The sequence below is a fragment of the Misgurnus anguillicaudatus genome, chromosome 15 (assembly GCF_027580225.2).
Source record: "Misgurnus anguillicaudatus chromosome 15, ASM2758022v2, whole genome shotgun sequence".
NCBI lineage: Eukaryota > Metazoa > Chordata > Actinopteri > Cypriniformes > Cobitidae > Misgurnus > Misgurnus anguillicaudatus.
The window spans coordinates 29,179,944-29,207,381 of NC_073351.2; the positions used below are offsets into that span (position 1 = coordinate 29,179,944).

General features: G+C 38.1%; 1 protein-coding gene across 29 annotated transcripts in view; it reads right to left on the reverse strand.

Annotated features, from left to right (window-relative positions):
- Window positions 1-1,912: 1,912 nt before the first annotated feature.
- mical3a (microtubule associated monooxygenase, calponin and LIM domain containing 3a) overlaps window positions 1,913-27,438 on the reverse strand; it is a 100,067-nt gene continuing 74,541 nt past the window's right edge. For 21 of the 29 annotated variants that reach the window (XM_073853717.1, XM_073853721.1, XM_073853729.1 and 18 more), the window contains 8 exons: window positions 23,285-23,392; window positions 23,079-23,172; window positions 21,386-21,436; window positions 20,794-20,844; window positions 12,586-12,651; window positions 6,374-6,473; window positions 3,979-4,052; window positions 1,913-3,717 (listed from right to left, as the gene is read on the reverse strand). In XM_073853717.1, the coding sequence (XP_073709818.1) occupies window positions 3,533-3,717; window positions 3,979-4,052; window positions 6,374-6,473; window positions 12,586-12,651; window positions 20,794-20,844; window positions 21,386-21,436; window positions 23,079-23,172; window positions 23,285-23,392 (729 nt within the window). In that variant the 3' untranslated portion in view covers window positions 1,913-3,532. Of the gene's footprint in view, window positions 3,718-3,978; window positions 4,053-6,373; window positions 6,474-9,180; window positions 9,213-12,585; window positions 12,652-20,793; window positions 20,845-21,385; window positions 21,437-23,078; window positions 23,173-23,284; window positions 23,393-27,438 lie in introns of those variants that run through there. The other 8 variants (XM_073853723.1, XM_073853726.1, XM_073853728.1 and 5 more) reach the window with 8 other exon arrangements.

Sequence of the window (27,438 nt, forward strand, 5' to 3'; positions counted from 1 at the left end):
CTTATCTGTGTTTGTATTATCGCAGAGTCGGAGGCGAAAGGGTCCGCCGCCCCCGTGGTCTCCACGAAAGGGCGCCCCTATCCGGGATTCGATCGGCCTACGGACAGTGGGGATAGGGCAGCGCTCGACCCGGCGAGGTGGTGTGTGACCTTCGCCCCCCTGCTGACCTACAGAAGAACCGACCGTGAACGCGATACTTATCCAGAAAGCTGTAAGCAGCGGAGCCGGTGAGAAAACATTCAAAGTTCAGTAACAGTGTTTCTGTGTCCTAGCGATCACCTGTGGAGAGAGAGGGGAAAACGAGAGTGAGACAGTAAAGAGCCGACTGTGAACGTGATATTTACCCAGAAAGCTGTAAGCAGCGGAGCCGGTGAGAAACATTCAAAGCCCAGTAACAGTGTTTCTGTGTCCTAGCGATCACCTGTGGAGAGAGAGAGGAAAACGAGAGTGGATCAGTAAAGAGCCGACTGTGAACGTGGTACTTACCCAGAAAGCTGTAAGCAGCGGAGCCGGTGAGAAACATACAAAGTTCAGTAACAGTGTTTCTGTGTCCTAGCGATCACCTGTGGAGAGAGAGAGGAAAACGAGAGTGAATCAGCAAAGAGCCGACTGTGAACGTGATACTTACCCAGAAAGCTGTAAGCAGCGGAGCCGGTGAGAAACATTTCAAGTTCAGTAACAGTGTTTCTGTGCCCTAGCGATCACCTGTGGAGAGAGAGAGGAAAACGAGAGTGAATCTGTAAAGAGCCGACTGTGAACGTGATACTTACCCAGAAAGCTGTAAGCAGCGGAGCCGGTGAGAACATACAAAGCTCAGTAACAGTGTTTCCGTGCCCTAGCGATCACCTGTGGAGAGAGGGAGGAAAACGAGAGTGAATCATTGAGGAACCGACGGTGAACGTGATACTTACCCAGAAAGCTGTAAGCAGGGAGCCGGTGAGAAACATTCAAAGTCCAGTAACAGTGTCTTTGTTGTCCTAGTGGCCGCCTGTGGAGAGAGAAGAAGGCGAGAGTGAACCATTGGGCACGGACAGTGGGAAAGACCTCTACCAGTCACACCAAAAATTGTCTGCCTCCAGGAGAGAAGAAGGAGGGCGCCACGGCTAGCAGGGTCCAGGCGGGAGCCTGACGTTTCCCTCTTTCCCCGTTGACGGTGGTTGGCACCCCTGTTGTTCTGTCCCTGTTTACCCGTGGCTGTAGTCTCCCTGGAGGGAGGAGAAGAAGCTATTAGTTTTAAATTTCCCTTCCCCAATTTTCCCAGTCCTTTTAAGTATTTAAATTCAATAAAGCTTGTTTTAAATTTTACTTACCTGTTTCCGTGTTTGTCTGGTCATTGGGTCGGCTTTGGGGACCTCCTCGAGGTGGGAGTTCAAAAGGGGCGTGGCTTAGTCAAACACAGCCAGCCCCTAGTGGTGACATAAAAATGACAGATGGGACACCCTACGGACTCGTAGACTAAGCGAGCATGTGCAATCTATGGTCGCGAGACCGAAAGTCCACATGAAGTACGCCATTTGGGACAGAGCCAATTACAACAAACCACCATCATTGTGATCAGTGTTTGCATTTCATCAGCTCATTTGCATTTTAAAAGACACACCCCAAAACTGCATTTTTGCTCAGACCTAAAAAAAACGGAAATTTAACATGCTATAATAAATTATCTGTGTAGTATTTTAAGCAAAAACTTCACATAAGCACTCTGGGGACACCAAAGACTTATTTTACATCTTTAAAAAAATCTCATAATATGACCCCTTTAAGATTCTTGCAAATGGAATCAGTACTGTGCAAACACAAATTGTAAGCCCACATATTAATGGGTAAATTAAGTTAATCAGTATTACAGTATTAATGTAATTCTTATAAGATTACTTAGAAACCGTTATAAAAGGCACATGAACGTGGCAAATTTTGTAACAACTGCATTGTTTTATTGCATCAGCGTACATCCAACACCCTATATGCAAATTAGCAACATGAAGCATTTTCAAGAGCCAACAACATATTTTTAAAAATTAGGATTCATTTTCTTTACATATAATACATTTTCACACATGTTAATAAATACCATAAAATCTGTCAAACATTATACAGTCTAAACTAGGGTTGACCATGTGTATATTTTCATTCACAGTTATCTGTACTTACAAGGAACAACAGTAATAAAAAAAAAGAAAAATTCTGTGCCCATCTATACAGCTGACTAAAATGAAATGTACACTTAGAAAAAGGCAAACATGTTCATATGCAATATTGATGTTTCCGGTTCCAACTCGAACACGTGCAAAACAACATGATAGCACCCGGTGTTTATCGGTGCTGATGTCAGTTGCAGGTTTTCATGTGATAAAAAGTCATTGAACAAACCATTATAAATAAACACAGAACTGTGGATGTGAAAAGCTGTCACATGAAAAGTTAAAAAGGCATTGTTGCTCTAAAGCTGGAAGAAATGAAAGAGCACCGGGCACCAAAGTGGCAGAGCATTAAACGGTGGAAATGGGCACCATAACCATATTATCTGATATTAAGTTACAAAAGCTGTGGGTGCCTTAACTATTCCTGATACCCTGACCGACCAACACAATGCATAATGCATTTGATTGTATACCAATGTGTAGTGTGTATATATTTCTCATGAGTAATTTGCATCAAGGAAGTTTATATACTAATATATACGGTACTCCACTTCTTTATGCAACCTATAGTGAAAGTATCAGATACTCATGTATCAGATTTAAAAAGGAACTGATTTATTTTAATATATGCGTCACTAAGTATAGAGACTGAAATGAGCTTTTAACAAAGTGTGTAATATTGAGTATAGTAGTATAGTTTTTCTTCCCAGCTTATCTCTAATATTAGGTGTCTAGAGACACACTGGGAAATAACATCTTAAACATGTCAATGCTACAAACACAAGATATGTGTTGGTTTCTGCAGGCGTCTGTGAAAATTACAAAGTCCATCACATGCTTATTCTGTGATCCACAACTAATAAATACTTCCATCTGTGAAAGTCATTGATGATTAGAGATTGTTGTGTGAAATTGGATGGGAGTGCGACTGGAGGAAAAAACAGTCAGTAGTCAAGATAGAAAAGCATGAGTCACGCTTAAAACATAACCGTTGATTGACCAGATATTCGTTGAACATCAAGGCTAATGTTTTCATTTCGATTAGGATCATTAGTCTCAGACATCCTCAACATCAGCAGGATCGATATTTCCCTATTAAGACCAAAAAAAAAAAAAACATTTAAAAAAGATTTAAATCTATTCTCTGATTGCGAAGGAGAGGATGTTTTGAAGCTTTGCTTTGGCTGCCAAGAGACGAAACGCTGGTCAGGCGTTAGTCGTGCCGGGAGAACATCGTAAACATCATCAAACATGCTCGTGAGTGGATTTGTAAACGCTGTTGACATGCCCAATAAAACCAGGGGGAGGCCAGACAGATTCATTCTGCGATCATTAAACTCCCTGCAGGGAAATTGGGAACAGTTGGCAATGGAAGAAATGGCTTTGTAATGTTAAACCCAGTTGAGGTTGAATCCCTTTGAAAGCATCACTGCCTCGAGATCTTTATCCTCTTCTTTCTCTCGGAGTCTCTGCTCTTCCAGCAGGGCCACCAGAGAATCTCTTTGCTCCACTACCTCCAACATCTCATTCAAAATGTGCTTCTCCTCTGCCAGTTCCTCCTCGGTCTTCAGATGGTCTGCAGAAAGTGAATGTGTCAGAAGCAAGTACACATCAGGCAGAATTTCATGGTTTATTTTTGTACGTGACTCTCTAAAATACTTTTGATGACTTGATACAAAACTGAGCATTATTGCACGCAGCCGATTTCCTTCAAAGATGTGCTAACTTCATGTCTCTTATATCACACTATAGCACTAATAAATGTAATGTTAATATTTTATTAATTAACCCATGACCAGGCCCATGTTGGAGCTATGAAGAATACAGAGTAAAGTACCATCTACTGCCATGCGTTCTCGCAGTTCCTGTTGTAGACGACTCTGTCTGTCCTCCAGCTCCAGCTCACGAGCACTACAAAGCAGATAAAGAAAGGCGAAATGAAGGGGTGGAGAGAAAAAATCATGGTTACACTGTATGAGGTACTCTGAACATCAAAGAATGTTTCAAGAAGTAGACATCTTTGATGCTCCATGTGGACAGCAAGGAGGCATCTAAAACTAGGTACCATAACACCTGGTTTTTGCTCAAGGCTTTTATGCCACGGTCACACTGGACTCTTAGCATACAAAATTCTACACCAACCCCCTTAGAAACCCAACATAAGGGCGTAATTGCAAACAGGTCTGACGGCGGACCGCATAAATTAAGCAGTTGGTCCGCCAGCTGCATGCTGGCGGCATCTCGCAACAAATGGAAGTGACGTATTCGGCGGCAAAAGTTTCATCCCCGCCAGCGGGACGCACCTATAGCCGACAGCTTGGGGCTGGCGGCATAAAGAAGCCATGCGGATATTTTTTGCTATCTGGGTATTACTTTTCTGAAGTAACGAGTAAAGTAATGCATTACTTAAATGTATTATACATTAATATTTGAGTTACTTTTTTTAAAAACGTAATGTGAGTTACTTTCAGTTTAATTAATTTAATTTAAAAATTAAAAATTGTACTGAATTAAACTGAACATATTAACGTAGAGTTAAGCACCCTGTGCGCCTGAGTGGGAATAGTTTGAGTCAGAAACGGAGATGGCAGGCCAGAGCTTGCATTGTTGCGATCGTAAAAAAAAGATCAAGCCTCAGCCAAGTAAGAAAACGTAAAGCAAAAGTAACTTAAAAGTATTATGTTACTTTTAAGTTACTTTTGCGTTACATTTTCTTACTTGGCTACATTCCATGAAAAGTAACTAAGTAACGCAATTAGTTACTTTTTGGGGAGTAACTTAATATTGTAATGCATTACTTTTAAAAGTAACTTTCCCCAACACTGGCAGTGACACTGTAATCCGACAGTGTAAACAGTAAAAATAATAGATACTATACTATTAGCACAATAGATATAAAGCGATTGGTTTTCCTAAAATGTCCAGTAAGGGTTTTTACGGCTTCTAGCAATGAGATTGCGAATTGCAACCAACCTCAATTTCGAAACGCAAAGAGAAGCTACGGTAGCTGCCACAGGACAAACATGTCGTTGTCTGAGACAACGTAGGGACGAAACGCGCTCTGTAGAACAGTTTCATTCTAAGGTAATAAAAACGATACAGTTTATTATGTAAGGTCTTCATCATAGACTGTAAAAAATATGGACGTAGTGTATGTGACATCACTCAATGGTTTGTGAAGAGTTTTTTTAAAAGCCAATAGTTGGCGAGGCCTGCCGTTGCCATCTTAGCATTGCGTTACCACACGTCACTCGTGGATAACCGAAAATGGGTACAGATGGTTTCAGCAGTAACGACATAAACAAGCAGCTTTTGTGCTCAACATGTAACTTCCGATAAACTCCGCTAAGAATAAATAACAACAAAGTACTTAAACTTAGTTTCTTTATATAACAAACAAAATAAACAACACATAGATTACCTAGCTAGGAAACCAAAACATTAGTTTTTTCAACGAGTTATTTGTTCAAGAGTTTAGTTTAGCAACTAGTCAGACCATTAAACAAACAGAGACCGGAAGTAAAGTTCGGAATAGACGCGTATCGTGTAACCGTACGTGCGTCCAATGAAACCGTCTATAGAAGCGGGACATGGGTAAAGATGAAGTGGCTGGTTTTAAATAAATCATCCTCATTTCATCCATGGAGTAGTGTCAACTTTACTTTCCCACCAGAAATAGCTAAACTTAAAAGGAAGCCATTACATTGCACCTTTATTAATGAAACGGTTTCTTTGTATTTTGGGTATCATTGATAAAACCTAAATGTAAAGGGCATTCGGTTCAGACTTTTACAAACACACAAGCGATAGATTGTGTCTAAGGCGCAGCGTAATTGCATCTTGTATTCAAAACAATGTAAATGGAAAAGAACAGAATCGAATAAATGTATCTGCCATAATCTTTCAGCATAATGTGTTCGCCTACAGGGAATCTGCTATAACATTTCATCAATTGTTTGCGTTTAGAAAACAAATACCCCGCCTTTTGTACATCGAATAAAAGTGTCCAAACATATTGGATGATTAAAAACAAAATGCAGTACATATCTGGTTTACTTTATACTATAAAAACAAATGCATGTTTCTTTTAATTAATTCTAATAATAAAATTATATAAAATGCAGCCAACCTATTTTTACATAATGAAGGTGTGACTATAAACCTATTTTATAAACATAACCATCTACTGAATGAGCACTGAGGCTTGAAGTTAAACTGTTTTGTCTACTCACAATATCATCAGCTCTGATTCGTATCGCACCAATGCGTTCTTCTCCTGGACCAGTTTAAACCATTCCTGCATCAGCTTTGGATCGTCCTTTTTACCCATTCCTAAAAAAAGCACAGTCGACATACATGAATAAACCGCTGGTTCAGAACAATGACACACAGACCCAACACAGACACCCACACAGCAAAATGTGATGACAGCCAAGCCAGGATGTCTTTGTCAGGGGAAGAGTTGGGTGGGAAGGTGAAAAACCAGCAAAGCCTTCGACCTCAGGTCGACTTGCCGGCTTCACAGAGGATGGCGTGGAGATACGGCTTCTGATTGGACAGCATATCGTGAAACATGCTGATCAGTCTGGACTTCTGAGGCATTTGGTCTTTTTCAAAGCAGTGGATATTGCTTTAAAAGTCAAAACCTTATTTTGCACAATTATGTGTGTCTATTTTGCAAGATTTCCACCAATACAGGGCAATGTCACAAGTACTGAATGTGTTAAAAAAATTTGAAAATCGAAATCTAAATAACTGGACGTTTTTATTTATTAAAAATTGAGGGTTCAGATGCAAAATCCTCTAAGTGTGTCTGACATGTTTTCTCATAAATTAGCATTTTTATCAGGCCCGTATGTTTAGGTTAAGTACTTTCACTTCACGGCAAAAATTATTTTCAAGAAAAATTAGTATTTTAGTCTTGTTTTCAGTAGAAATATCTAAAAATTCTTAAATTAAGATGCTCTTTTTGATCAGCAAAACGACCCAAAAAAATAAGTCTAGTTTTTAGACCAGAAATATCAAATTCAAGTGATTTTGTGCATAAAACAAGCAAAGCAAATTTGAATTTTTCATGAATTTAGTGTGTAAGAAAAATTTTCAAGATTTTTACTTACACCATTGGCAGATTTTTTGGCTTGTTTTATGCACAAAATTACTTAAATGTGATATTTTTGGTCTAAAACCTAGCCATTTTTTCTTGTGTCGTTTTGCTCATCAAGAAAAAACATCTTAATTTAAGTATTTTTAGATATTTTAAGATTTTTTTCTTGAAAATCATTTTTTTGCAGTGTTTAAAGGGATAGTTCACCCAAAAATAAAAATACTTTCTTACTAAGTATTTTTGTCTTGTTTTCAGTACAAATATTAAAAATTCTTAAATCAAGATGCACCCTCTTGATGAGCAAATGAACCAAGAAAACAAGTCTAGTTTTAGACAAAACATATCAAATTTAAGCAAATTTGTGCTTAAAACAAGCAAAAAAATAAATAAAAAAATCTGCCAATGGAATAAGACAGTTTTTTTGCTGATTTTTTCTTGTATTAAGTCAATTTAAGAAAAAATTATTGTTCCATAGATTTTTTTATTTGCTTGTTTTAAGCACAAATTCGCTTAAATTTGATATGTTTTGTCTAAAAACAAGACTTATTTTCTTAGGTCATTTGCACATCAAGAAAATACACCCCGATTCAAGAATTCTTAGATACATCTACTGAAAACAAGACAAAAACACCAAGCAAGAAAGTAATTTTTTGCAGTGCGTAAGTGCGTCCGTTCATCTTTGGAACACAGTTTAAGATGTTTTATATTTAGTCGGAGAGCATGTTGACCCTTCATTGAAAATCTACGTACGGTATACTGTCCATGTCCAGAAAGATAATAAAAACATCATCAAAGTAGTCCATGTGACATCAGTGGGTCAGTTAGAATGTGTTAAAGCATCGAAAATACATTTTGGTCCAAAAATAACGACTTCACACAGCATTGTCCTCTCCTCCGCATCTGTTGTGATGCACATGCGTGAGACTGCAAAGATGCAGATGACGTGTTATCCTCAGACATGTTTGCAAAGTTTTTTTCAAACTTACAGCGTGCGTCTCCCTCAGACTGTAAACAAAGCCAGGCGCACAAAAAAACCCAGCTGGGGCGCACCAGATAACACGTCAGCCGCGTCATCATCCGCGTCACTGCAGTCACGTGACTTTTGTCTTGCGCATGCGCTTCACAACAGACACGGAAGAGAAGACAATGCCGAACAAAGTCGCAACCTTTGTGATTCATGTCGGGTTGTATTCAGGCCCAAGTACTCACAAGAGACAGAAGTTTAAAATGTAATTAACAGTAATTTTGCATGCCGTCACTAATCCAATTCATCTTCTGTGCATTTTGAGGACTATTAAATTGGCATGCATTTCTAATTTGAAGCAAATTCATTTAATGTATGTGTAACACGTGCCAAAAACATTCGGTTAATATCACCTCATCTGACAGAGATGGGTTTAGCAGCTTTTGCATCTGAGCTCCTCAATTATTTCCTGTTTTTGCCTAAATCCTTCTGAAAATGATGCATGTGTAGAAGTTATGACTCTATTTTATTCCTAGTACAAGAGTAGCATCCTACGTGTGTATGTATGTAATGTAGTGCATGGCCTTGTTTCATGCACTAATGAAGTTCACAATGCAGGTCGATACAATCTCTGGCTGTACATGCTAGTACAGTCCCACAAGTTTATGAAAAAAACCTTCTCCCGTCCCTACAGGCACATACATATATACACACAAGTAAAGCCAAGCGGTGTCAACAAACCATCGCAAGGCGAACCCAGGTGCAGCATGACGTACTTAGCTGACGAAGAGGCGGCTCTTGCAACACACAAGGGAATAAGACAGTACACACACATATTGAATGGCTGTGGTTGACGTTGCTGGCCTTGACTGTTATAAACACACAGAGGCAAAGCAGAAGTCCTCATACATAAGAACAGTGAGAAAGACAGAGACAGGTTTTGGGAGGCTAAACTTATCCGGCGTAACGCACGGCGCGTGTCCTCCCCACACTCAGACCCATGCTTTTCCCAAGAAGAACACAGAGAAAGAAGAACCACAGTTAGAACAGTCGTGAAACAGCCACGATACGCTGCACCACAAGGGGCGCTGTTACTCACAGGCAGTTACGCACACCAGATTACAAATCGACAGAAATGATACAGGGCTTGTGAAACGCATTGCTGTGTTTTTTCAGCTATTGCATTTAAAGTCAACGTGAAACACCATTCACCTCCCATTTTACTTCCACGTGATAGGTGAAATAAATTACTAAACAGAAAAAAATACTAGAAATGTAAATTACATAGCAGACTGGAGCCACACATAAATGTTATCTGAATGTGATCCACTTTTAAGGATGGCTTTCTTAAAATTATTTATTATACTACTTGCTTATCTAATAGGCTTTAAGTATTTTTAAGTATTTTAATATATAACTTACAAAGTAAAGTTGAAGTTAAAGAGATAGTTCGGCCAAAAGTATATTAAACCCATGATTTACTTATCCCGAATCTGTCCAAAATGCATATGTCCATCAGTTATTTTAGAAAATGTCCCACATCTTCCAGCTGCCAAACAGTAAAGTTACGGGGTCCACATCCCTCAAGTCCAAAAAAATGTGCATATATCCTTCCCCAAATAAATCCACACGGCTCCACGATGATAAAAAAGGTCTTCTGAGGGCAATCCGTGCAGTGTCGCTGCAGAAACATCCATACCCAAAACTTTATAAATTAAAATAACTAGCTTCCAGTAACGCCGCCATCTTAGACTCCTCTGTATTCAGGAGAGAGTTTCAGCGTAGTGTACGCACTTTTCTTAGTGACGTATGAAAAATGCGGAGGGCAGGGGCACAGAGCAGCAGCAGAGAAACCTCCGTAAACTGCGTACGGTCTCATCTTGAATGCGGACGCGACTAGTTATTTTCTTTTATAAAGCTTCAAACATGGATATTTCTACAATAAAACGGCACGGATTACCCTTAAAAGTCTTTTTTATCATCGTGGAGCCGTTTGGATTTATTTTGTGACGGTGGGATGCACATTTTTTCAGACTCGAAGGACGTGGACACAGTAACTTTACATTTGATTAACTGAAAGATCTAAAACATTTTCTTAAAAAACTGAAAATGTTTTCGTCTGAAAAATTATGGACATATGCATCTAGGATGGCTTCAGATCACTAAATCATGGGTTTAATATCACTTTTGGCTGAACTATCCCTTTAAGCTAATTCAACTTTGTCTTTAAGTAACAGCAACTCCTCACTAGACACAATAAATTCAAGTTGATTATACTTAAAATTTAAAAAGGCAACTATGAATGTCTTACTGTGGTGTTCACACAAGATGTGGGAGAGGCGTCAAAAACGCACTATATAAGTTCTTATTTTCAACTCGTAACGCTCAATTCGCGCTTTTGGTGCCGTCTGCGCTTACTGTGCCGCAGGATGCCTATTCGCGTCTTTGCATTGAATTTGCATGTAAATCACTAGCGCTTGCCGCCTCTTCCGCGTCTGGTGTGAACGCACCATTACAGTGATGTCTACTGCAGTTGCCAATGCCTAAACAACTACAGTAAGTGGCTACATTGATTTATTTATATAGTCCACTTGAATGAGTGAATGAAAACGGGTGAGTGAATTCGGACACGAAGCGTCGGAAGTGGGAGTTCAATTTGGCCCTCGCCTCATAGGGGCTGTTTACACTTGGTATTAAGATGTGTTTTCGTCGATCAGATCACAAGTGGACGAGAGAGACACATCACATTTACACCTGGTATTTAAATCCGTCTCTTTCGTCCACTTTGGACCGCTTCTGTCCTGAATACTTTGAGGGGGTGGTCTGTGCAGACTGTGGGGGCGAGTCTCTCCGCTGTCATTCAAACGCGAGCGGGAGTAATGATCAGTTTATATGGATGCAAACTAATATTATGTCCACTGCTTGTTTAGCAAGTAAACATGCTGCACAGTGTTTTTACATGTATATGTTAGAGCTTTCTCTGAATTTTCAGCGCAATTGATGAAATAGCATCTCGCAACTTTCATACGCTTGCAAAATGAAACTGCGGAGATCAGCCGCTTTAGATTTATCAATGAAAGGCTAAAAATAGCACTTTTTACCGTGTGTTCACGCCAGAGGTCAGAAAAGATGTATAACATTGTGTTCAGTATCTCAGATTAGTTAAATGGGCGGAGAGAAGGCGTTCGCGTGTGGCTGTTTGAACACATTCAACCACATGTGCGTTTACAATACAAAAGCAATCCGATCGAAAGGGGTTTCGACTACCTCTGAATGTGGTTGAAAGTGGTCGAAAGTGGACACCATTTACACCTGGCATTAACGTCGTCCACTTGTGATCCGATCGACGAAAACGCATGTTAATGCCAAGTGTAAACGGCCTAATAGTGAAGGGTAGCGGCTAGCTGTTCAGTATAAATCAGCTGTACACTCGTTATTGCAGTGCATTATGGGATTGAATAAGTGCACTCGCTAATGTGACCTATAACTTTGGACATCACTACAAAATGTCAAAGTGCACTATTTAAGTGTATGGGGGACACAATATATTTCAAACACAGACAGTGTTTTGTTTTTATTTACACTGAATCATGCAAAAAAAGACACACTAAGGTGTATTAAGGAAGTAAATAGAGTAAATTCTCATTTCATGTTGACTTTAAATTGAAGTGTGATGGTAAAACAAAGACCAATAGATGAGCTATGAATTCTGGATCGTCACTTTCTTGTAAATGTCCTTTTACACATGCCAATAAAAAAATAACACACATTGAATGTAGTGATTGTCTTATGATACTTTACAAGAGCTGTAAGTTTGGGACATCATACGGTTGACTATTTTAATTCAATAAATGGCATCATGCTGTTATTTAAATCCACACTTATAGCCAGCAGAGCAGTTTCCCCCAAATCAAAGCAGTGCACCTACAGTAAAACACATTAGAGACCCCATGAAATGGTTTGTTGATTACAAAAAGCGGCCTTTAAAAAAAACTTTACTTTTGAAATCAAAGGATTTTTTATGCATTTTTTGTTTTCTCTGTTTTTTCTCTGATGAAAACATGTTCATCCTCTTTAGACAAAATGAAATACCGTACAATAGGAAGAACTTCAATCAAAATGTGTTGATTTTAAATATCGGCAGCTCCTGCTATAAATCTGTATTCACTCAGTATCAGTCAACACTAAAGTTATCTGTTGGGGGAAATCCACTAAGCCACTAAAACACACAGACAGGAGCAGTGAGAAGGAGACTTTGTAGTTGAAGGGTAAAAGCAACACTCCACAGGCCCGGTAGGTTTTCAAAGGAACACTGCTGGCCATGTTGTTATGGAAAGACAGCTGGCCCACTACAAACGTGACAAGGTTTACTTTACCTTTAGGGGAACAGCAGGGGCAGAGGTACAGAACTCTTCGGCGAGGGGTCCCGACATAGGGCTCAACTTCCACAACACAGGGAAGGAATGAGAGAGAGAGAGCAGAGGAGATGGCCGGAAGGGTGAAGGGATTTGAGGCAGAAAGAGAAAGATGTGGAAGAGAAAACAGTGAGGTGTGAAATCAAAAAGATAAGGAACTCTGAGGAAGAAGTGAAAACAGCAGTGTGATGTGACAGTGAGAGAAAATGACAGACAGAGTGAATGAATCGAGGAAGAAAAAAAATCATTCAGCTGCTCTTTGAACTTTTCATCTATGTGATATTGAAGACATATAAGTGGTGGTTTGAGAGCAAACCAAATGTCTGCACAGGCTTACAAGAGATCAAAGAGCTATGGTTATAGTACAGTACGCAACTGTAGTTCTATATAGTGAGGTTTACACTGCAATAAACGAATGTCTGTCTTAGTCTTCATATCCAACATAAATATCTAAACATTCTTAAACTAAGATACATTAACTTGATAAGCAAAATTATTAAGATATTAAAGGAATAGTCTACTCATTTTCAATATTAAAATATGTTATTACCTTAACTAAGAATTGTTGATACATCCCTCTATCATCTGTGTGCGTGCACGTAAGCGCTGGAGCGCGCTGCGACACTTCGATAGCATTTAGCTTAGCCCCATTCATTTAATGGTACCATTCAGAGATAAAGTTAGAAGTGACCAAACACATCAATGTTTTTCCTATTTGAGACGAGTGGTTGTGCGAGCAAGTTTGGTGGTACAAAATAAAACGTAGCGCTTTTCTAAGCGGATTTAAAAGAGGAACTATATTTTATGGCGTAATAGCACTTTTGGGAGTGCTTCGACTCGCCTGAAAAGTCCGCTCCCCTTCTCCCTCTCATAATGGGAAGCGTTTTAAAGTTCGAAGCGTCGCAGCGGGCTCCAGCGCTTACGTGCATGCACACAGATGATAGAGGGATGTATCAACAATTCTTAGTTATGGTAATAACATATTTTAATATTGAAAATGAGTAGACTATTCCTTTAATATTAAAATAATTATGCTTTCTGAACAATAATTATGAAAATCAACTAAATTTATGCTTAAAACAGGTAAACAATATATGCCAGTGGGGTAAGAATAACTTGAATTACATTTATTGAATTAAGTTTATTTTTCATATTTTTTATGTGCAGCACTTTGCAGTTCGGGCGGACAGCCTAAGCTGGGAAACCCTACCGCCTTAAGTAGGTCGTACAAAAAAATAAATAATAATTTACTGCACAAAAGGCTGTCGATTGAATCTCGGAGAATAGCGCAGACGGGCTTCACACCGCGAGCGGGCACGCCACACGGCCAAATGAGATAAAGACGTGGTCCGTCACTGTCTGGAGGATAAATAGTAGCCAGCTGATAAAACATCTCGGAGAATAGTGCGGACGCAGTTCACACAGCGAGCGTGCATACGCGCGACATGGCAGAAATGGTTCGTCAACTGTGTACCGTAGAACTGCAATGGGACTTACAGTCAAGCTCAAAATTATTCATACCCTTTGTAACTATGACCAAAGAAGGCTGTGAAAATAAATCTGCATCGTTAATAATTTTGATCTTTACTTTAAAAAATCTACAAAAATCCAACTTTTCATTGGAGAAGAATAATTTTAAAAACTAATGTTGAGTTTTTGCTGCTAAAAAAGCTATTATTTTTGCTTCATCTGACCATAGAACATTTGAAACGTAACTGACACTACTGGAACTTTAAATGGGATGGGTTATATGGTCAGATGAAACAAAAAAATAGTTTTTAGCAGCAAAAACTCAACATTAATTTGGTGCACACAGGGGTAAAATGTACCCCATGTGTAAAATGAAATATACTGCTGGATCTTTAATGTTGTGGGCCTATTTTTCTGCTGGAGGTCCTGGACATCTTGATCAGATACATGGCATCATGGATTCTATGAAATACCAACAGATAAAAAATCAAAACCTGACTGTCCCTGTTAGAAATCATATATTGGGCCATGGTTGGATCTTCTTTCAGGGCAATGATCCCAAACAAACATCAACACTACCACAAATATGAGTCACTGAGCACAAAATGAAGCTTTAGCCATGACAACCCCAGTCCCTTGGCCTGAACTCTAAAGACAATTAGTGGGATGAACTGAAGAGAAGAAGAACCAACATGGAGCTGGAATCTGAAGGATCTCGAGAGATTCTGCATGAAGGAATGGTCTCTAAACTCTTGTCAGGTGTTCTCCAAACTCATCAGGCATTATAGGTGAAGACTCAGAGCTATTCTCTAGCGAAAAGGAGGTTGCAAAAATAATTTAATTAAAGGGTATGATTCATTGTGAGCAGTGTGTATTACAGAAAATTATAAAACGGTTAGTTCCAATCCTTGATTCTGATTGGTCAATAGGTGTGCTTTATTCACGATAAAACACTGCTATGACTGCTTCACCCAACGGTTCGATTTAATATCACTGCGCCCTTAGCAACACCTTTAGCAACACATAAACATATAATGAGACAAAGTCTGAGAACAGTTTGTTGTTTTTATTTGAGCTTTCATGTTGTTGTTTGCAGTCAGGGACTATTTTTTCTAGCGGAAGGAATGCTTTTATTGATTTAACTTCATGAAAGTTGCACTAATATTTTTTTTTACTTTAATATTGTGTGGCAACCGTTTTATAAAAGCAATAAGGACTCGAGGCAAGTGCTGTATCGTGAATAAGTAACGGCTGAAGGGGTTGCAGGCACTCCGCTTCGCATCGTGCCTAACAACGCCCTTCAGCCGTTACTTATTCACGATACAGCACAGCCTCTCGTACCTTATTGCTTACATATTTCTCTCATGGTGAGATTTTCCCCAATTTCGGGATTATTATTCTCCAATGATTTTTGTAGATTTTTTAAAGTAAAGATCAGGATTATTGGCGATGCAGGTTTGTTTTCACGGCCTTCTTTTGTCGTATTTGCAGAGGGTATGAATGGTTTTGAGCTTGACATATGTTTTGGGTTTATTTAAGCCTGTTATTGTATTAGTCTATAGTTCTTGCAAATTTAAAGTAAGTTAGCTGGTGATTTTGTTGTTTGAGCAACCTGATAGCTAGGTTGCACGTGCAAACATTTAATTCATTAATAATCTAGTATGTGTTTCTTCAAAATTAAGTTTTATTTGAGTGTTTTAAAGCAACACTATGTAGTTTTTTTACCTTTAAATAATGTCTCTAAAATTATTTCAGTGATAGAACAACTTTTAACTGCACAAATTGTACTGTTGCTGCAACCTGAGCAGCCTCCTAGCTGCTACAAGCACACTCTGAAAGCGGCGGTGGAGGGTAGAGCTCACAGCCCCGCCCCTCCCCCTGTCTGCAGAAGAGTGTCTGACACCAGGCACTGTTGCGCTTTTCAACCACATGGGGGAGCTGCAAGTCATTTTTACATGGAAACTACATAGTGTTGCTTTAAATAAAAATATTTAAATTTTCATCATGACGCGTACGGACGGACCACCCCTTTGATTGTACACTGAAAAAAATGATTCATTGAATTTAATATTTTTTTTTTAAGGTAAGTGGTTGCAATCAATTTATTTAAGCTACATTTAAACTAAAAATATTACTAAAGTAAAATAAAATATAAAACTTTTGTTTAAATGTAGCTTAAATAAATTGATTGCAACCACTTACCTTAAAAAAATTGATTAAATTCAATGAATCGTTTTTTTTTTCAGTGTATTGTATTGTATTGTATTGACAGATGAATTAGTACGCATAGGATACAGTGTGCAAGGTTTGTGTGCGTGACGAATTTGTTGAATAACGAATACGAAAAAACACATACGAAAATTACGGACTGTGGTGTGCAAAGATCTTTAATATCTTAGATAACACTCTCAATATTATAATTTTTAAATATATTTATACTAAAATAACAAGAAAAAATACTAAGACAGACATTCATTTTTTGAGTGTATCCGTACAAATATTTTTAACGATCTAAGGTTATATTTAAACAGAAAGGTTTGGTTGATATTTATTTTATATTTTTTTGTGCTCCTGTATAGCTCAGTGGTAGAAAACACCCAGAAAGCACACATACAGATAAAAACCTTGTAATGCACTGTAAGTCGCCTTGGATAAAAGCATCTGCCAAATGAATGAATGTAAATCTTTGGGAATGTTCACAGGAGCAAATTTAACTAAGGCATTTAAACAACTCGTTGATAGACAAATAAGATTGGCAAAGCTGGGATGACAGAATGGTCTTTAAAATACAGAACAATCGGATGAAATGTTGGGTAGTTCACAGCAAGGGACTATCGCAGAGGAGTAACCCGCATCTCTTCAACCACACAAAGCCACACATCTTGTCTGCATTGTGATGCTTACAGTAGCAATGCTTATAAAACCACGTCTTATCTGAAGAGTGATGGCATAATTTTGCTTATTCTGTATAATTTTTAACCCTTATTTTGACCTTCCCTTAACACTTTGTGTAAAAACATCAGCCAATCACTTCTCTAATAACTCATCATCACATAACACCGGACCATCATCTGCAGTTATCTTACGACATAAATAATCCACAACCAACTATTAATAACAACATGCTGACATTTGCATATGCAGACATGCATGGAAGATATCCATTCAAACAGGTCATAAACACACAAACTGACGCAGAGTTAAAAATCAAAAACAACATTCTGACAAGTTCTTAACAAGTTACAGGGAAAGGGCGTGACTGTATTGTTTAGGATATGATGACCAAGATTTTCCAGTCAGGAGATGAATTATAGACCATCAAAGACTGACAGTAATTACACCAAAAATGCTTGAGTCAGGATTTTATAAAATGTCACCATCTAGACCGGTAAACTTAACAGAAAAATAACTTTTTGCTGAAATGTTAGCCGCTATAATTTCTGCACATCTGTTAAAAAAAACACGGCAAAGTGAAATTGCATTTTGCATAATTTGTCTTACAAATACATACCGGTAGTTGCCTTCAAATGCTTTTACAATGAAGTCAAAAACTGAAAAATATTTTCTTTTGTATTTTTACAAAGTGACAATATGTCGTACTTACCTGGGCACAGGTTAATTAGTGGTTGACTACACTGCCAGACAAATGGTCAAAATGGTCCCTGGCTGTGACTGGGGTGGTACCCTTTCAAAAAGTACACCTCTGCACTTAAAGAGTTCATATTGGTCCCTCATACAGTACATACAGTATACGTATTAAATGTATACATGTCTGTATCTAAATGGTACATATTAAAGGAATAGTCTACTCATTTTCAATATTAAAATATGTTATTACCTTAACTAAGAATTGTTGATAAATCCCTCTATCATCTGTGTGCGTGCACGTAAGCGCTGGAGCGCACTGCGATGCTTCGATAGCATTTAGCTTAGCCCCATTCATTCAATGGTACCATTTGAGATAAAGTTAGAAGTGAACAAACACATCAACGTTTTTCCTATTTAAGACGAGTAGTTATACGAGCAAGTTTGGTGGTACAAAATAAAACGTAGCGCTTTTCTAAGCTGATTTAAAAGAGGCGCTACCTTGTATGGCGTGATAGCACTTTTAGGAGTACTTCGACTCGGCGCAGTAACACTCTCCCTCTCCCATTATGAGAGTGAGAAGGGGAGCGGACTTTTCAGGCGAGTCGAAGTACTCCCAAAAGTGCTATTACGCCATAAAATATAGTTCCTCTTTTAAATCCGCTTAGAATAGCGCTACGTTTTATTTTGTACCACCAAACTTGGTCGTATAACTACTCGTCTTAAATAGGAAAAACGTTGATGTGTTTGGTCACTTCTAACTTTATCTCTAATTGGTACCATTGAATGAATGGGGCTAAGCTAAATGCTATCAAAGCGTCACAGCGCGCTCCAGCGCTTACGTGCACGCACACAGATGATAGAGGGATGTATCAACAATTCTTAGTTAAGGTAATAACATATTTTAATATTGAAAATGAGTATACTATTCCTTTAAGACTTTTTAAAGGGCACAGAGGCCAGCTTGGGACCATTTGTGGACCACTTTTGTGCATATTGTATAATATATATGTATATATAATGTGTACATTGTCAGAAAAGTGGTATATACTGACAAATCTGGTGTTAAATATTCTTAGCATATCTTAACGACATATTAAACAATATGTGTTCATACCTACTGTACCAAGAAAATTTTATAAAAGCTACAAGTAAGAAACATCTTGTTGCATTGAAAAAGATATGTTTAAACAACGCCTCAATGTCCTTTAAAACCAAAGAGTAAATGATTGCCTGTCATAAAAGGGCTACACTCTCAATTCTGCTGGGTTATTGAACAGATAATATTGGACAGAACGCAGGTTGGGTTATTAAATAAACCTATGTAGGGATGCATCAACGCAATGCTGGCAATCTGTCCAATATTTACCCAGCATTGGGTTAAAAAACAACCCAGCAGAATTTAGAGCATATATAAACTCCACGCTATCACCTGTCTGTTCGGGTGCATTTAGCATGTCATGTCACATCATCAAACATTACAAGCCAACACACTCATTCAAACCAGCACTCAACAGTTCCACAGTGTAAGTATATATGAGAGTTGGGAACACAGTGAAGATTAGCCACACACAATGAGATCAATCACAATGTGGGGATGAAGTACTGAACGTCCTGGGGTGAGGAGCCAAAGTCCCCTATGCAACTGAGCAGGTATGGGAAGATATGAAAGCTAAAGGGTTGTCGACCTAAAACAGACAGTTATTGGCTCAATAAGAGGCTAGAGGGGAGGGGTTTAATTAAAATGTCAATCAAGTAATATTTGACTGACTCTGCTCACGCATCTTGTAATTGGCTGTGTGCTGCTAAAAATGAAAGGGACACTGCACTTTTTTTGAAAATATGCCGCTTTTCCAGCTCCCATAACCTTTTGATTTTTACTGTTTTGGAATCCACCCAGCCGATCTCCGGGTCCGGCGGCACCACCCCCAGCACAGCCCAGCATAAGCCAATAAATCCGACTAGACCACTAGCACTGCGCAAAAAAACAACCAAAGAGTTTTCAATATTTTTCCCATCTAAAACTCGACTCATCCGTAGCCACAACGTGCACCAAGACCGACGGAAAACCAAAAGTTGCGATTCCCCAGGCCGATAACGCCAGGACCACACTCTCATTCTGGCTTAATAATCAAGGACTTTGCTCCATAACATGGCTGCAGCAGGCGTAGTGATATTACGCACTGCCCGAAAATAGTCCCCTTGGTTAATTTTAATAGCAGGGGACTATTTTCAGGCGCTGCAAAAATATCATAGTACAGTATAGTTCCTAGCCATATATTTCCAGAAAATCACAAATTTAAATTTTTCCGTCAGTCTTAGTACAAGATGTAACTACGGAAGAATCAAGTTTTAAATAGGAAACATATTGAAATTCTTTGGTTATTCTTTTAGCACAATGCCAATGGTCTAATCAGATTCAATAGACTATGCTAAGCTATGCTAAAAATGGTACCGTCAGACCCGGAGATCAGCTGAATGGATTCCAAAACGGTTAAAATCATGTTTAACTAGGCATGCTGGAAAATTAGCATAATTTAAAAAAAAGGTGCAGGGTCCCTTTAAATGCACACTTGTGGTTTGCAAAATATATTCAAAACTATAAGTACAGCCAAAACCAAGCAAGCAATTGTGCATAAGTTGCTGTATAAAAATTCTAATGAAAACTTTGCTTTTAGAGATTTGGCTTTATAATACCCATTTTAGGTATTATATAAAAATATTACGATTATAAAATAAATAAAAAATACACTCCAAAAAACTGATGGGTTATTTTCAACCCAGTGTTAAGTCAAAAAGGAATGATCCCAGGCGTTAAGTGTAATTAACCCAGGAAATTATATTTGACCCAACAATGGGTTTAAACAACCCAGCATAGGTTAAATTGCAACCCAGAGTGTAAATGTATTAAACAAATAAAAGCGATTGTAGAACTTAAAAAAATAATGATTATACAGAAATAGAAAGATTTTTAAAATGCCCTTTCCTAAATTGCAGGGACCAGTGGTTATTTAGGTGCGGGGCAATATAGGGAAAACTCAAGTAAGTACAGGGGGAAACGAGAGAGAGCGTCAGATGTTAGTCCAGTTCAAGCAACAGATTTGAAATACATACCGCCCAGATGCAAATCCAGGATCTCACTGTAATTAGACTCTCCCCAATAGTCTACAATAAGGATATATTAGAAACATGTTACTGCACACACAAGCATGGCCAGTAGCTTCAAATCATGCAAATGTTGCAAACACACACTCACACAGTTAATTATGATGAAAACACACTCATCACCATTTGTTATTTGTCATGTATACACACATTTTTTGCATGTCCTGTAATGGTTGAATGGGTACATAGATTTGCTGCACTGCTGTGGTCTGCCACTAGGGGCAGCACATGCTCTAGCCTGGATTTTGATTACATTCTTGTGAATGTGATGGGTGAAGATAAAAACTCATGTTATTGAATATGCACTTATGCTCTTATTCAGAGCAACAGAAAATGATTTAGAGTAACAAACTGATGTACTCCGCCATCTACTCCGTACATCCTCATCGGACCACATCCAGTAGACAGCACCCAAATCTATGCTGAGCATGAGCAGACGGACGTGGCATGCAACTGAGACACAGCAGAGATGATGCTCAGCATGAAGATGGTACATTACGCCGAGACGACTACAAACACCTAGAGTTATCACCATGGATACCTGAGCGTCTCTTACGCTGTTTTGGACTAACACTAGAACCTTTATACAACCCTTAGAAAAAGTAAAGGATAGACAAAGATTAAGAAACACTAAATATATAAAAGATAAAATGATGGAGGGGAAAGGAGCAGGTTAGAGAGTTGAAGTAAAAATTGCAAACTCAAATTCTGCCCTACTGCCTACGACTCCCTAAAAAAATCAAATCAACATCCATTTGATTTTAATTTGTGTTATAGCTGCAAAAGCATTTTTTTTTCATTTATTGGTTCAACAGAAAATTACTTTAATTCATAATCCAACTTTTTGATAGTCCCTTGTCATGTGATACTTGCATTATACTTGGAAAACACATAAAACATGAAAAGAGCTGTCATGAGATTGAGGAAAACATTCTTTTAGCAATATATACAATTTAATCGACAGGGTTCCCATACATTTAAAGGAAAACACCACCGCTTTTCAATACTTTACCCTAACTTAGACAAATCAACACATACCCACCCCTATTCAATGAGTGCACTCAACCTTTGTACAGCGCATCATGAATGTGCCAGCATTTAGCCTAGCCCTATTCATTCCTTAGGATCCAAACAAGGATGAATTTAGAAGCTACCAAACACTTCCATGTTTTCCCTATTTAAAGACTGTTACATGAGTAGTTACACAAGCAAGTATGGTGGCACAAAATAAAATGTGCCACTTTTTAAGCGGATAAAAAAATAAGAACTTTATTGTATGCCGGATGAGCACTTAGTTTGCAGCACTTCGACCTCGGGCGCAGTACTATTGACGGATAGTCAGGAGCAGTGTTGGGGTAACACACATTACGAAGTGAAGTAACGAGTAAAGTAAAGCATTACTTTATAAATGTACATATTAATATTTAAGTTACTTTTTTTAAAAAGTAATGCGAGTTACTTTTCAGTTTAATTAATTTGATGTAAAAAAAATGTACTGCATTAAACTGAACATATTAACATAGATTTATTTAAAAAAAATCGGCACTATACTTAATTGTGTAACTACTCATGTAACAGTAGTTTGGATCCATCCCTGTTTGGATCCCAAGGAACGAACGGGGCCAGGCCAAACGCCAACACACTCACAACGCGCACCACAAAGATCAAGTGCACGCATTGAAAAAAGATAGGTATGTACCAATTCATCCAAGTTAAGGTAAGAACATGGTAAAATATTGAAAAACGGTGGTGTTTTCCCTTAAACCAAGTCAATTCCAGAACCATCCCAGTTATTTGGGATTGATTAGGGTAAAAAATTGAACAGATGCTGTTTCCATCTGTTTGTCAGTATCGATTCCTGGAATTATTTGACTTTATAGATTTTTAATGTAGATAGACTTCATTATAAAGTTTCCATATGTATTCATTCCGGAACGTTCCAAGCCTGGAAATCACATTTTCTGGAATTTCCAGTTTGACTATGGAAACCCTGCATGTAAACTTTATCTTGAGCGCAATGGATTGTTTTCAATCTTGTAACAAGAAATAAGCATCTAAGGTTGACATGAATATGAATAAATAATAAAAGTCTTTTTTTTTGTTTATCATAAAGCTAGTTAAGAAATTGTGGGAAAATTACAGCAAGCAGCACTGTGACCTTAAGCTCATTACCTTAAACTTTTTAAACAGCGTAACAAAATCATTTGGATCAAAGTACTGAAAGAGAGAAATACCTGCTTCGCCTCTCAGTGCCTTTTCTACAGCGACGCCTCTCTCTTCTAACTGCCTCTGTTTCTCTTCCACCTGCTCCAGCTGCCTCTGAATGATCTGATGAATCAAACCACAGCGACATCTGGTTCATTACGTACTCAGCGTGATGGCGAATTTTTCACCCGAGGTTGTCAGAAAGCTGAACAGAAGTCATATAGTGTTCATTCACCTGAGCTCTGTGGAGTCTCTTCAGTTCCTCTTGCTTGGCTTGTCTGCGTGCTGCTTTCTGAACTCTTCTCGTGAGCTTCTCATTGAGTTCTTCCTCTGTATAGGTCTTCTGCAAAGGGAAATAACTGCATAAGAGACAAAGCACTGCATAGACACTCGTGCAACCTGCGTCCAGGTCAGCTGAAGGTGGATCCACGTGGGCTTCTATAGGGGATTTTATAATACATGACTACAGCATGCTAAACCCAAAGACTATATCTACAGTACACTTCAAACCTAGTACTCTAAACAATCTCTATAACTTTAAAAGAGTTAAGGTGGTACGACTAAAATCTGAATCACTGTATGAAAAATGTTACCGTATTGTCCGAATATAAGACGACTCTGATTAAAATAAGACCCATCTTTTTAAAGTGTACCTTTTGAAAAAATGCATTTTGAAGATCAATTCTTGTCTTTTATTAAAAAAATGCTTTAGTTCCTGTATAGGTCTGTGGTAGAGCATTGTGTTTGCAGCGCAAAAGGTCATGGGTTCAAACCCAGGGAATACACACGCTGATAAAAAAATTTATAGCTTGTAAGTCACTTTGGATAAAAGCGTCTGCCAAATGCATAATTAATAATAATTCCTAAGAATGTGTGTGACATTCAGAACACACGCTGTAGATCACGTCACTACGACTATTAAAGGACAGGTTGTGGATCGTGTTGAGAGTTATAAATATCTTGGCACAGTCATAGATCCATAACTGACCTTTGAATTGAATTGTAAAACGGTCTGCAAAAAGGGTCATCAGCGCTTGAGTTGCCTTAGGAAACTTACTAAATTTCACATTGACTGACACATGGTGACTGTTTTATTATGCTTTTATTCAATCAATTATGTCTTTTTCCATTTTGGTGTGGTATGGAAGGCTGTCAGTAAAAAACAAGAACTCTTTCAACCCGATTGTTAAGTGGGCGGGTAGGATTCAACAAAATCTAGGAAATATTTACACAAAAAATTAGCTGTACCGTAAAGCAAGTGCTATCTTGAGTGATTGGTTGTATCCCTTAAAGGAATAGTCTACTCATTTTCAATATTAAAATATGTTATTACCTTAACTAAGAATTGTTGATACATCCCTCCATCATCCGCGTGCGTGCACGCAAGCGCCGGAGCGCGCCGCGACGCCTCGACAGCACCCAGCCCAGCCCCATTCATTCAACGGCACCATTTAGAGATAAAGTTAGAAGTGACCAAACACATCAACGTTTTTCTATTTAAGATGAGTAGTTATACGAGCAAGTTTGGTGGTACAAAATAAAACGTAGCGCTTTTCTAAGCGGATTTAAAAGAGGAACTATATTTTATGGCGTAATAGCACTTTTGGGAGTACTTCGACTCGCCTGAAAAGTCCGCTCCCCTTCTCACTCTCATAATGGGAGAGGGAGGGTGTTACTGCGCCGAGTCGAAGTACTCCCAAAAGTGCTATTACGCCATAAAATATAGTTCCTCTTTTAAATCCGCTTAGAAAAGCGCTACGTTTTATTTTGTCCCACCAAACTTGCTTGTATAACTACTCGTCTTAAATAGGAAAAACGTTGATGTGTTTGGTCACTTCTAACTTTATCTCTAAATGGTACCATTGAATGAATGGGGCTAAGCTAAATGCTATCGAAGCGTCGCAGCGCGCTCCAGCGCTTACTTGCACGCACACAGATGATAGAGGGATGTATCACAAATTCTTAGTTAAGGTAATAACATATTTTAATATTGAAAATGAGTAGACTATTCCTTTAAGACAGGGGTCTCAAACTCAAACTGGCTTGGGGCCATTTCTAAGACATAAATTTCATCGGGGGGCCGCAGTGCTATTTTAACGTTCAAAGTACAATATTTCTGTAAATGTCATGTTTAATTTCTATTATTTAATGTATAATAATACTTGAAAATATATAAGCAGTGGTTTTATCTTTTTAATATACATTACTTTATAAAAGTAAGTAAATCTTTTCTTGACCTTATCTTAACTAAGACCTATTATAACCTTGCACTAAACTAACAAATTAAATTTCTGTATACATTTATAAACTACAGTATTATAAAAAATTACCACCAGTAAGTGTTTCTGTTTTGATTTATTTTGGATTGTTTTCAGTCATAGTATTGACTTCATTATGTTCTTTGTTATTTCGGTTTTAATTAATTTTCTATTATATGTGGGAAAATATTAATAAGTGAAAGTGATCCCATAACTTTTGAATGGGTAGTCCATGTTATATAAGCTAGTTGGACAGAAAAAAATAATAATACTGCTCTATGTGTAATTGAATAGTAAGCTACATAATAATATATTATACTTCATTATATATAGCAGTATACATACTTTTATCTTCTGTACATTTTTCCACATCTTTTCTCTTTTCTTAACCTGGGCACTTTGATGGCTCTTTTCTTACCTGTAGTTTAAAATGTGTTGCATTACATCTACCGCTCTGCCTTCCTATGCGGTGTCTTCATTAGATGCTGTGACTTGATGTGAACTAACCCCACCGCAGCTCGATCTTCTCCGAGTAACAGCTGAGTATCCACCCGGAAGTAACAAATCTTCTCTGGACAAACACTACAAAGTCCCGACCAGATTAACTGATCGCATGGTACAATGATATGATTGACGCGAGGTTCAGATTAGGAATTAAAATTCGATCACGCATTTCGTTAACCTCGACATCACGGAGCGCGTGGTTCACGGCTGCGCAGCAACGGGTGACGCGACCCACGCCACGGAGCGCAACTTCCGCTCCCGAGCACTTTGGAAAGTAAATGCTTTGACTCGTTTTAACGCATTGTTAGACGCGACATGTGAACGAACACTAGAACGTTTAAATCAAAAATCAAACGAATATAAAAGAAAGTGAATAAAAATCTTTCTGCGGGCCAGATTATGTTATATTTTTGGAAGGTGACGCGGGCCGCAGAGAGGGGGAGGGCGGGCCGCAAATGGCCCGCGGGCCGGGAGTTTGAGACCACTGCTTTAAGGAATGATTTTTAGTTGCTTTCCTCGGTTGCCGGTTTGTGGCTCAGAGATGGAAAACTAGACAGTACAGGAATACTTTTGTACCAGTGGCAATTGAAGTTTTAAATAATACGATTAAGAGAAATGTTTTAGTATTTGATAGTTCATTTGGATAGTAAATCTGTATGTGAAATGTTTTATGTTATGTCTTTTATGTCTTTCTGGATGACCGAAATTCTATTTATTTGCAAAAAAATGTACCTGCGGGTATAAAATAAAGATACCTTGACCTTGATAAGTCAAAGTGGACCAGTCTGATTCCTCACATTCTTTTTATATGGTATATATTATACTTCTATATTTTATATAGTAACATATGAAGAGTTTGGTTCCAAAACGCAATACATCAATTTTGACTAATTTGGGTAAAAATGTGTTTTATACCAAGAAAGTGACAAGATATTTTCTGTTACAAACGTTCACATAGCATTTTTAGGTTATAATAACATTAAAAATTTGAATCCATAATTTGATTGTCAAATATTTATTATAAAAACTGATTATTTTTTCTGCAAAATGCAATAAATCCAAGTTTTTTTTTCAAAATGCTATAAATCTATTGAATCAATATATAAATGTGCATTCATCTTTGCCATGTTATACATTAATATCATTAAACAAAACACTTACTTTATCATATTAAGAACACTGTCATTGCTGCTGTCATCCTTGGGACGTCGTCGCTGAACTTTTTTGACAGCGATCAGCTGTAAATGTTTTGGTCCTGCTCGATTTTCGTTGACTTCGCGTAAAATAATGTAAAGTTTTTCATGAGATCCCCTGGAGTCACTGTGACATGACAGAAGCTTGATGCTGTCGTGTGATAACAAGCAACAGCCGGCATTTTTCCTTCGCCCGAGTGCCTGTAAATTATTCGCTCTTGATGGCTTACGTTTTTTCCCCGTCACAGAAAATCACCACAGGTTTAGCAATGCCATCAAAAGTATTATTTTGTTTTTGTTTGTTTGTTGATTACGAAGTACAAGATGAGGAAAAATAGGATTCTGTGTGTATTCAATGCGCAGCCATTGTTGTTTACAATGCGTGGAATGGTTCTCTGTGATTTGTTGAGCGGATTTATTGCATTCTGCAGAGA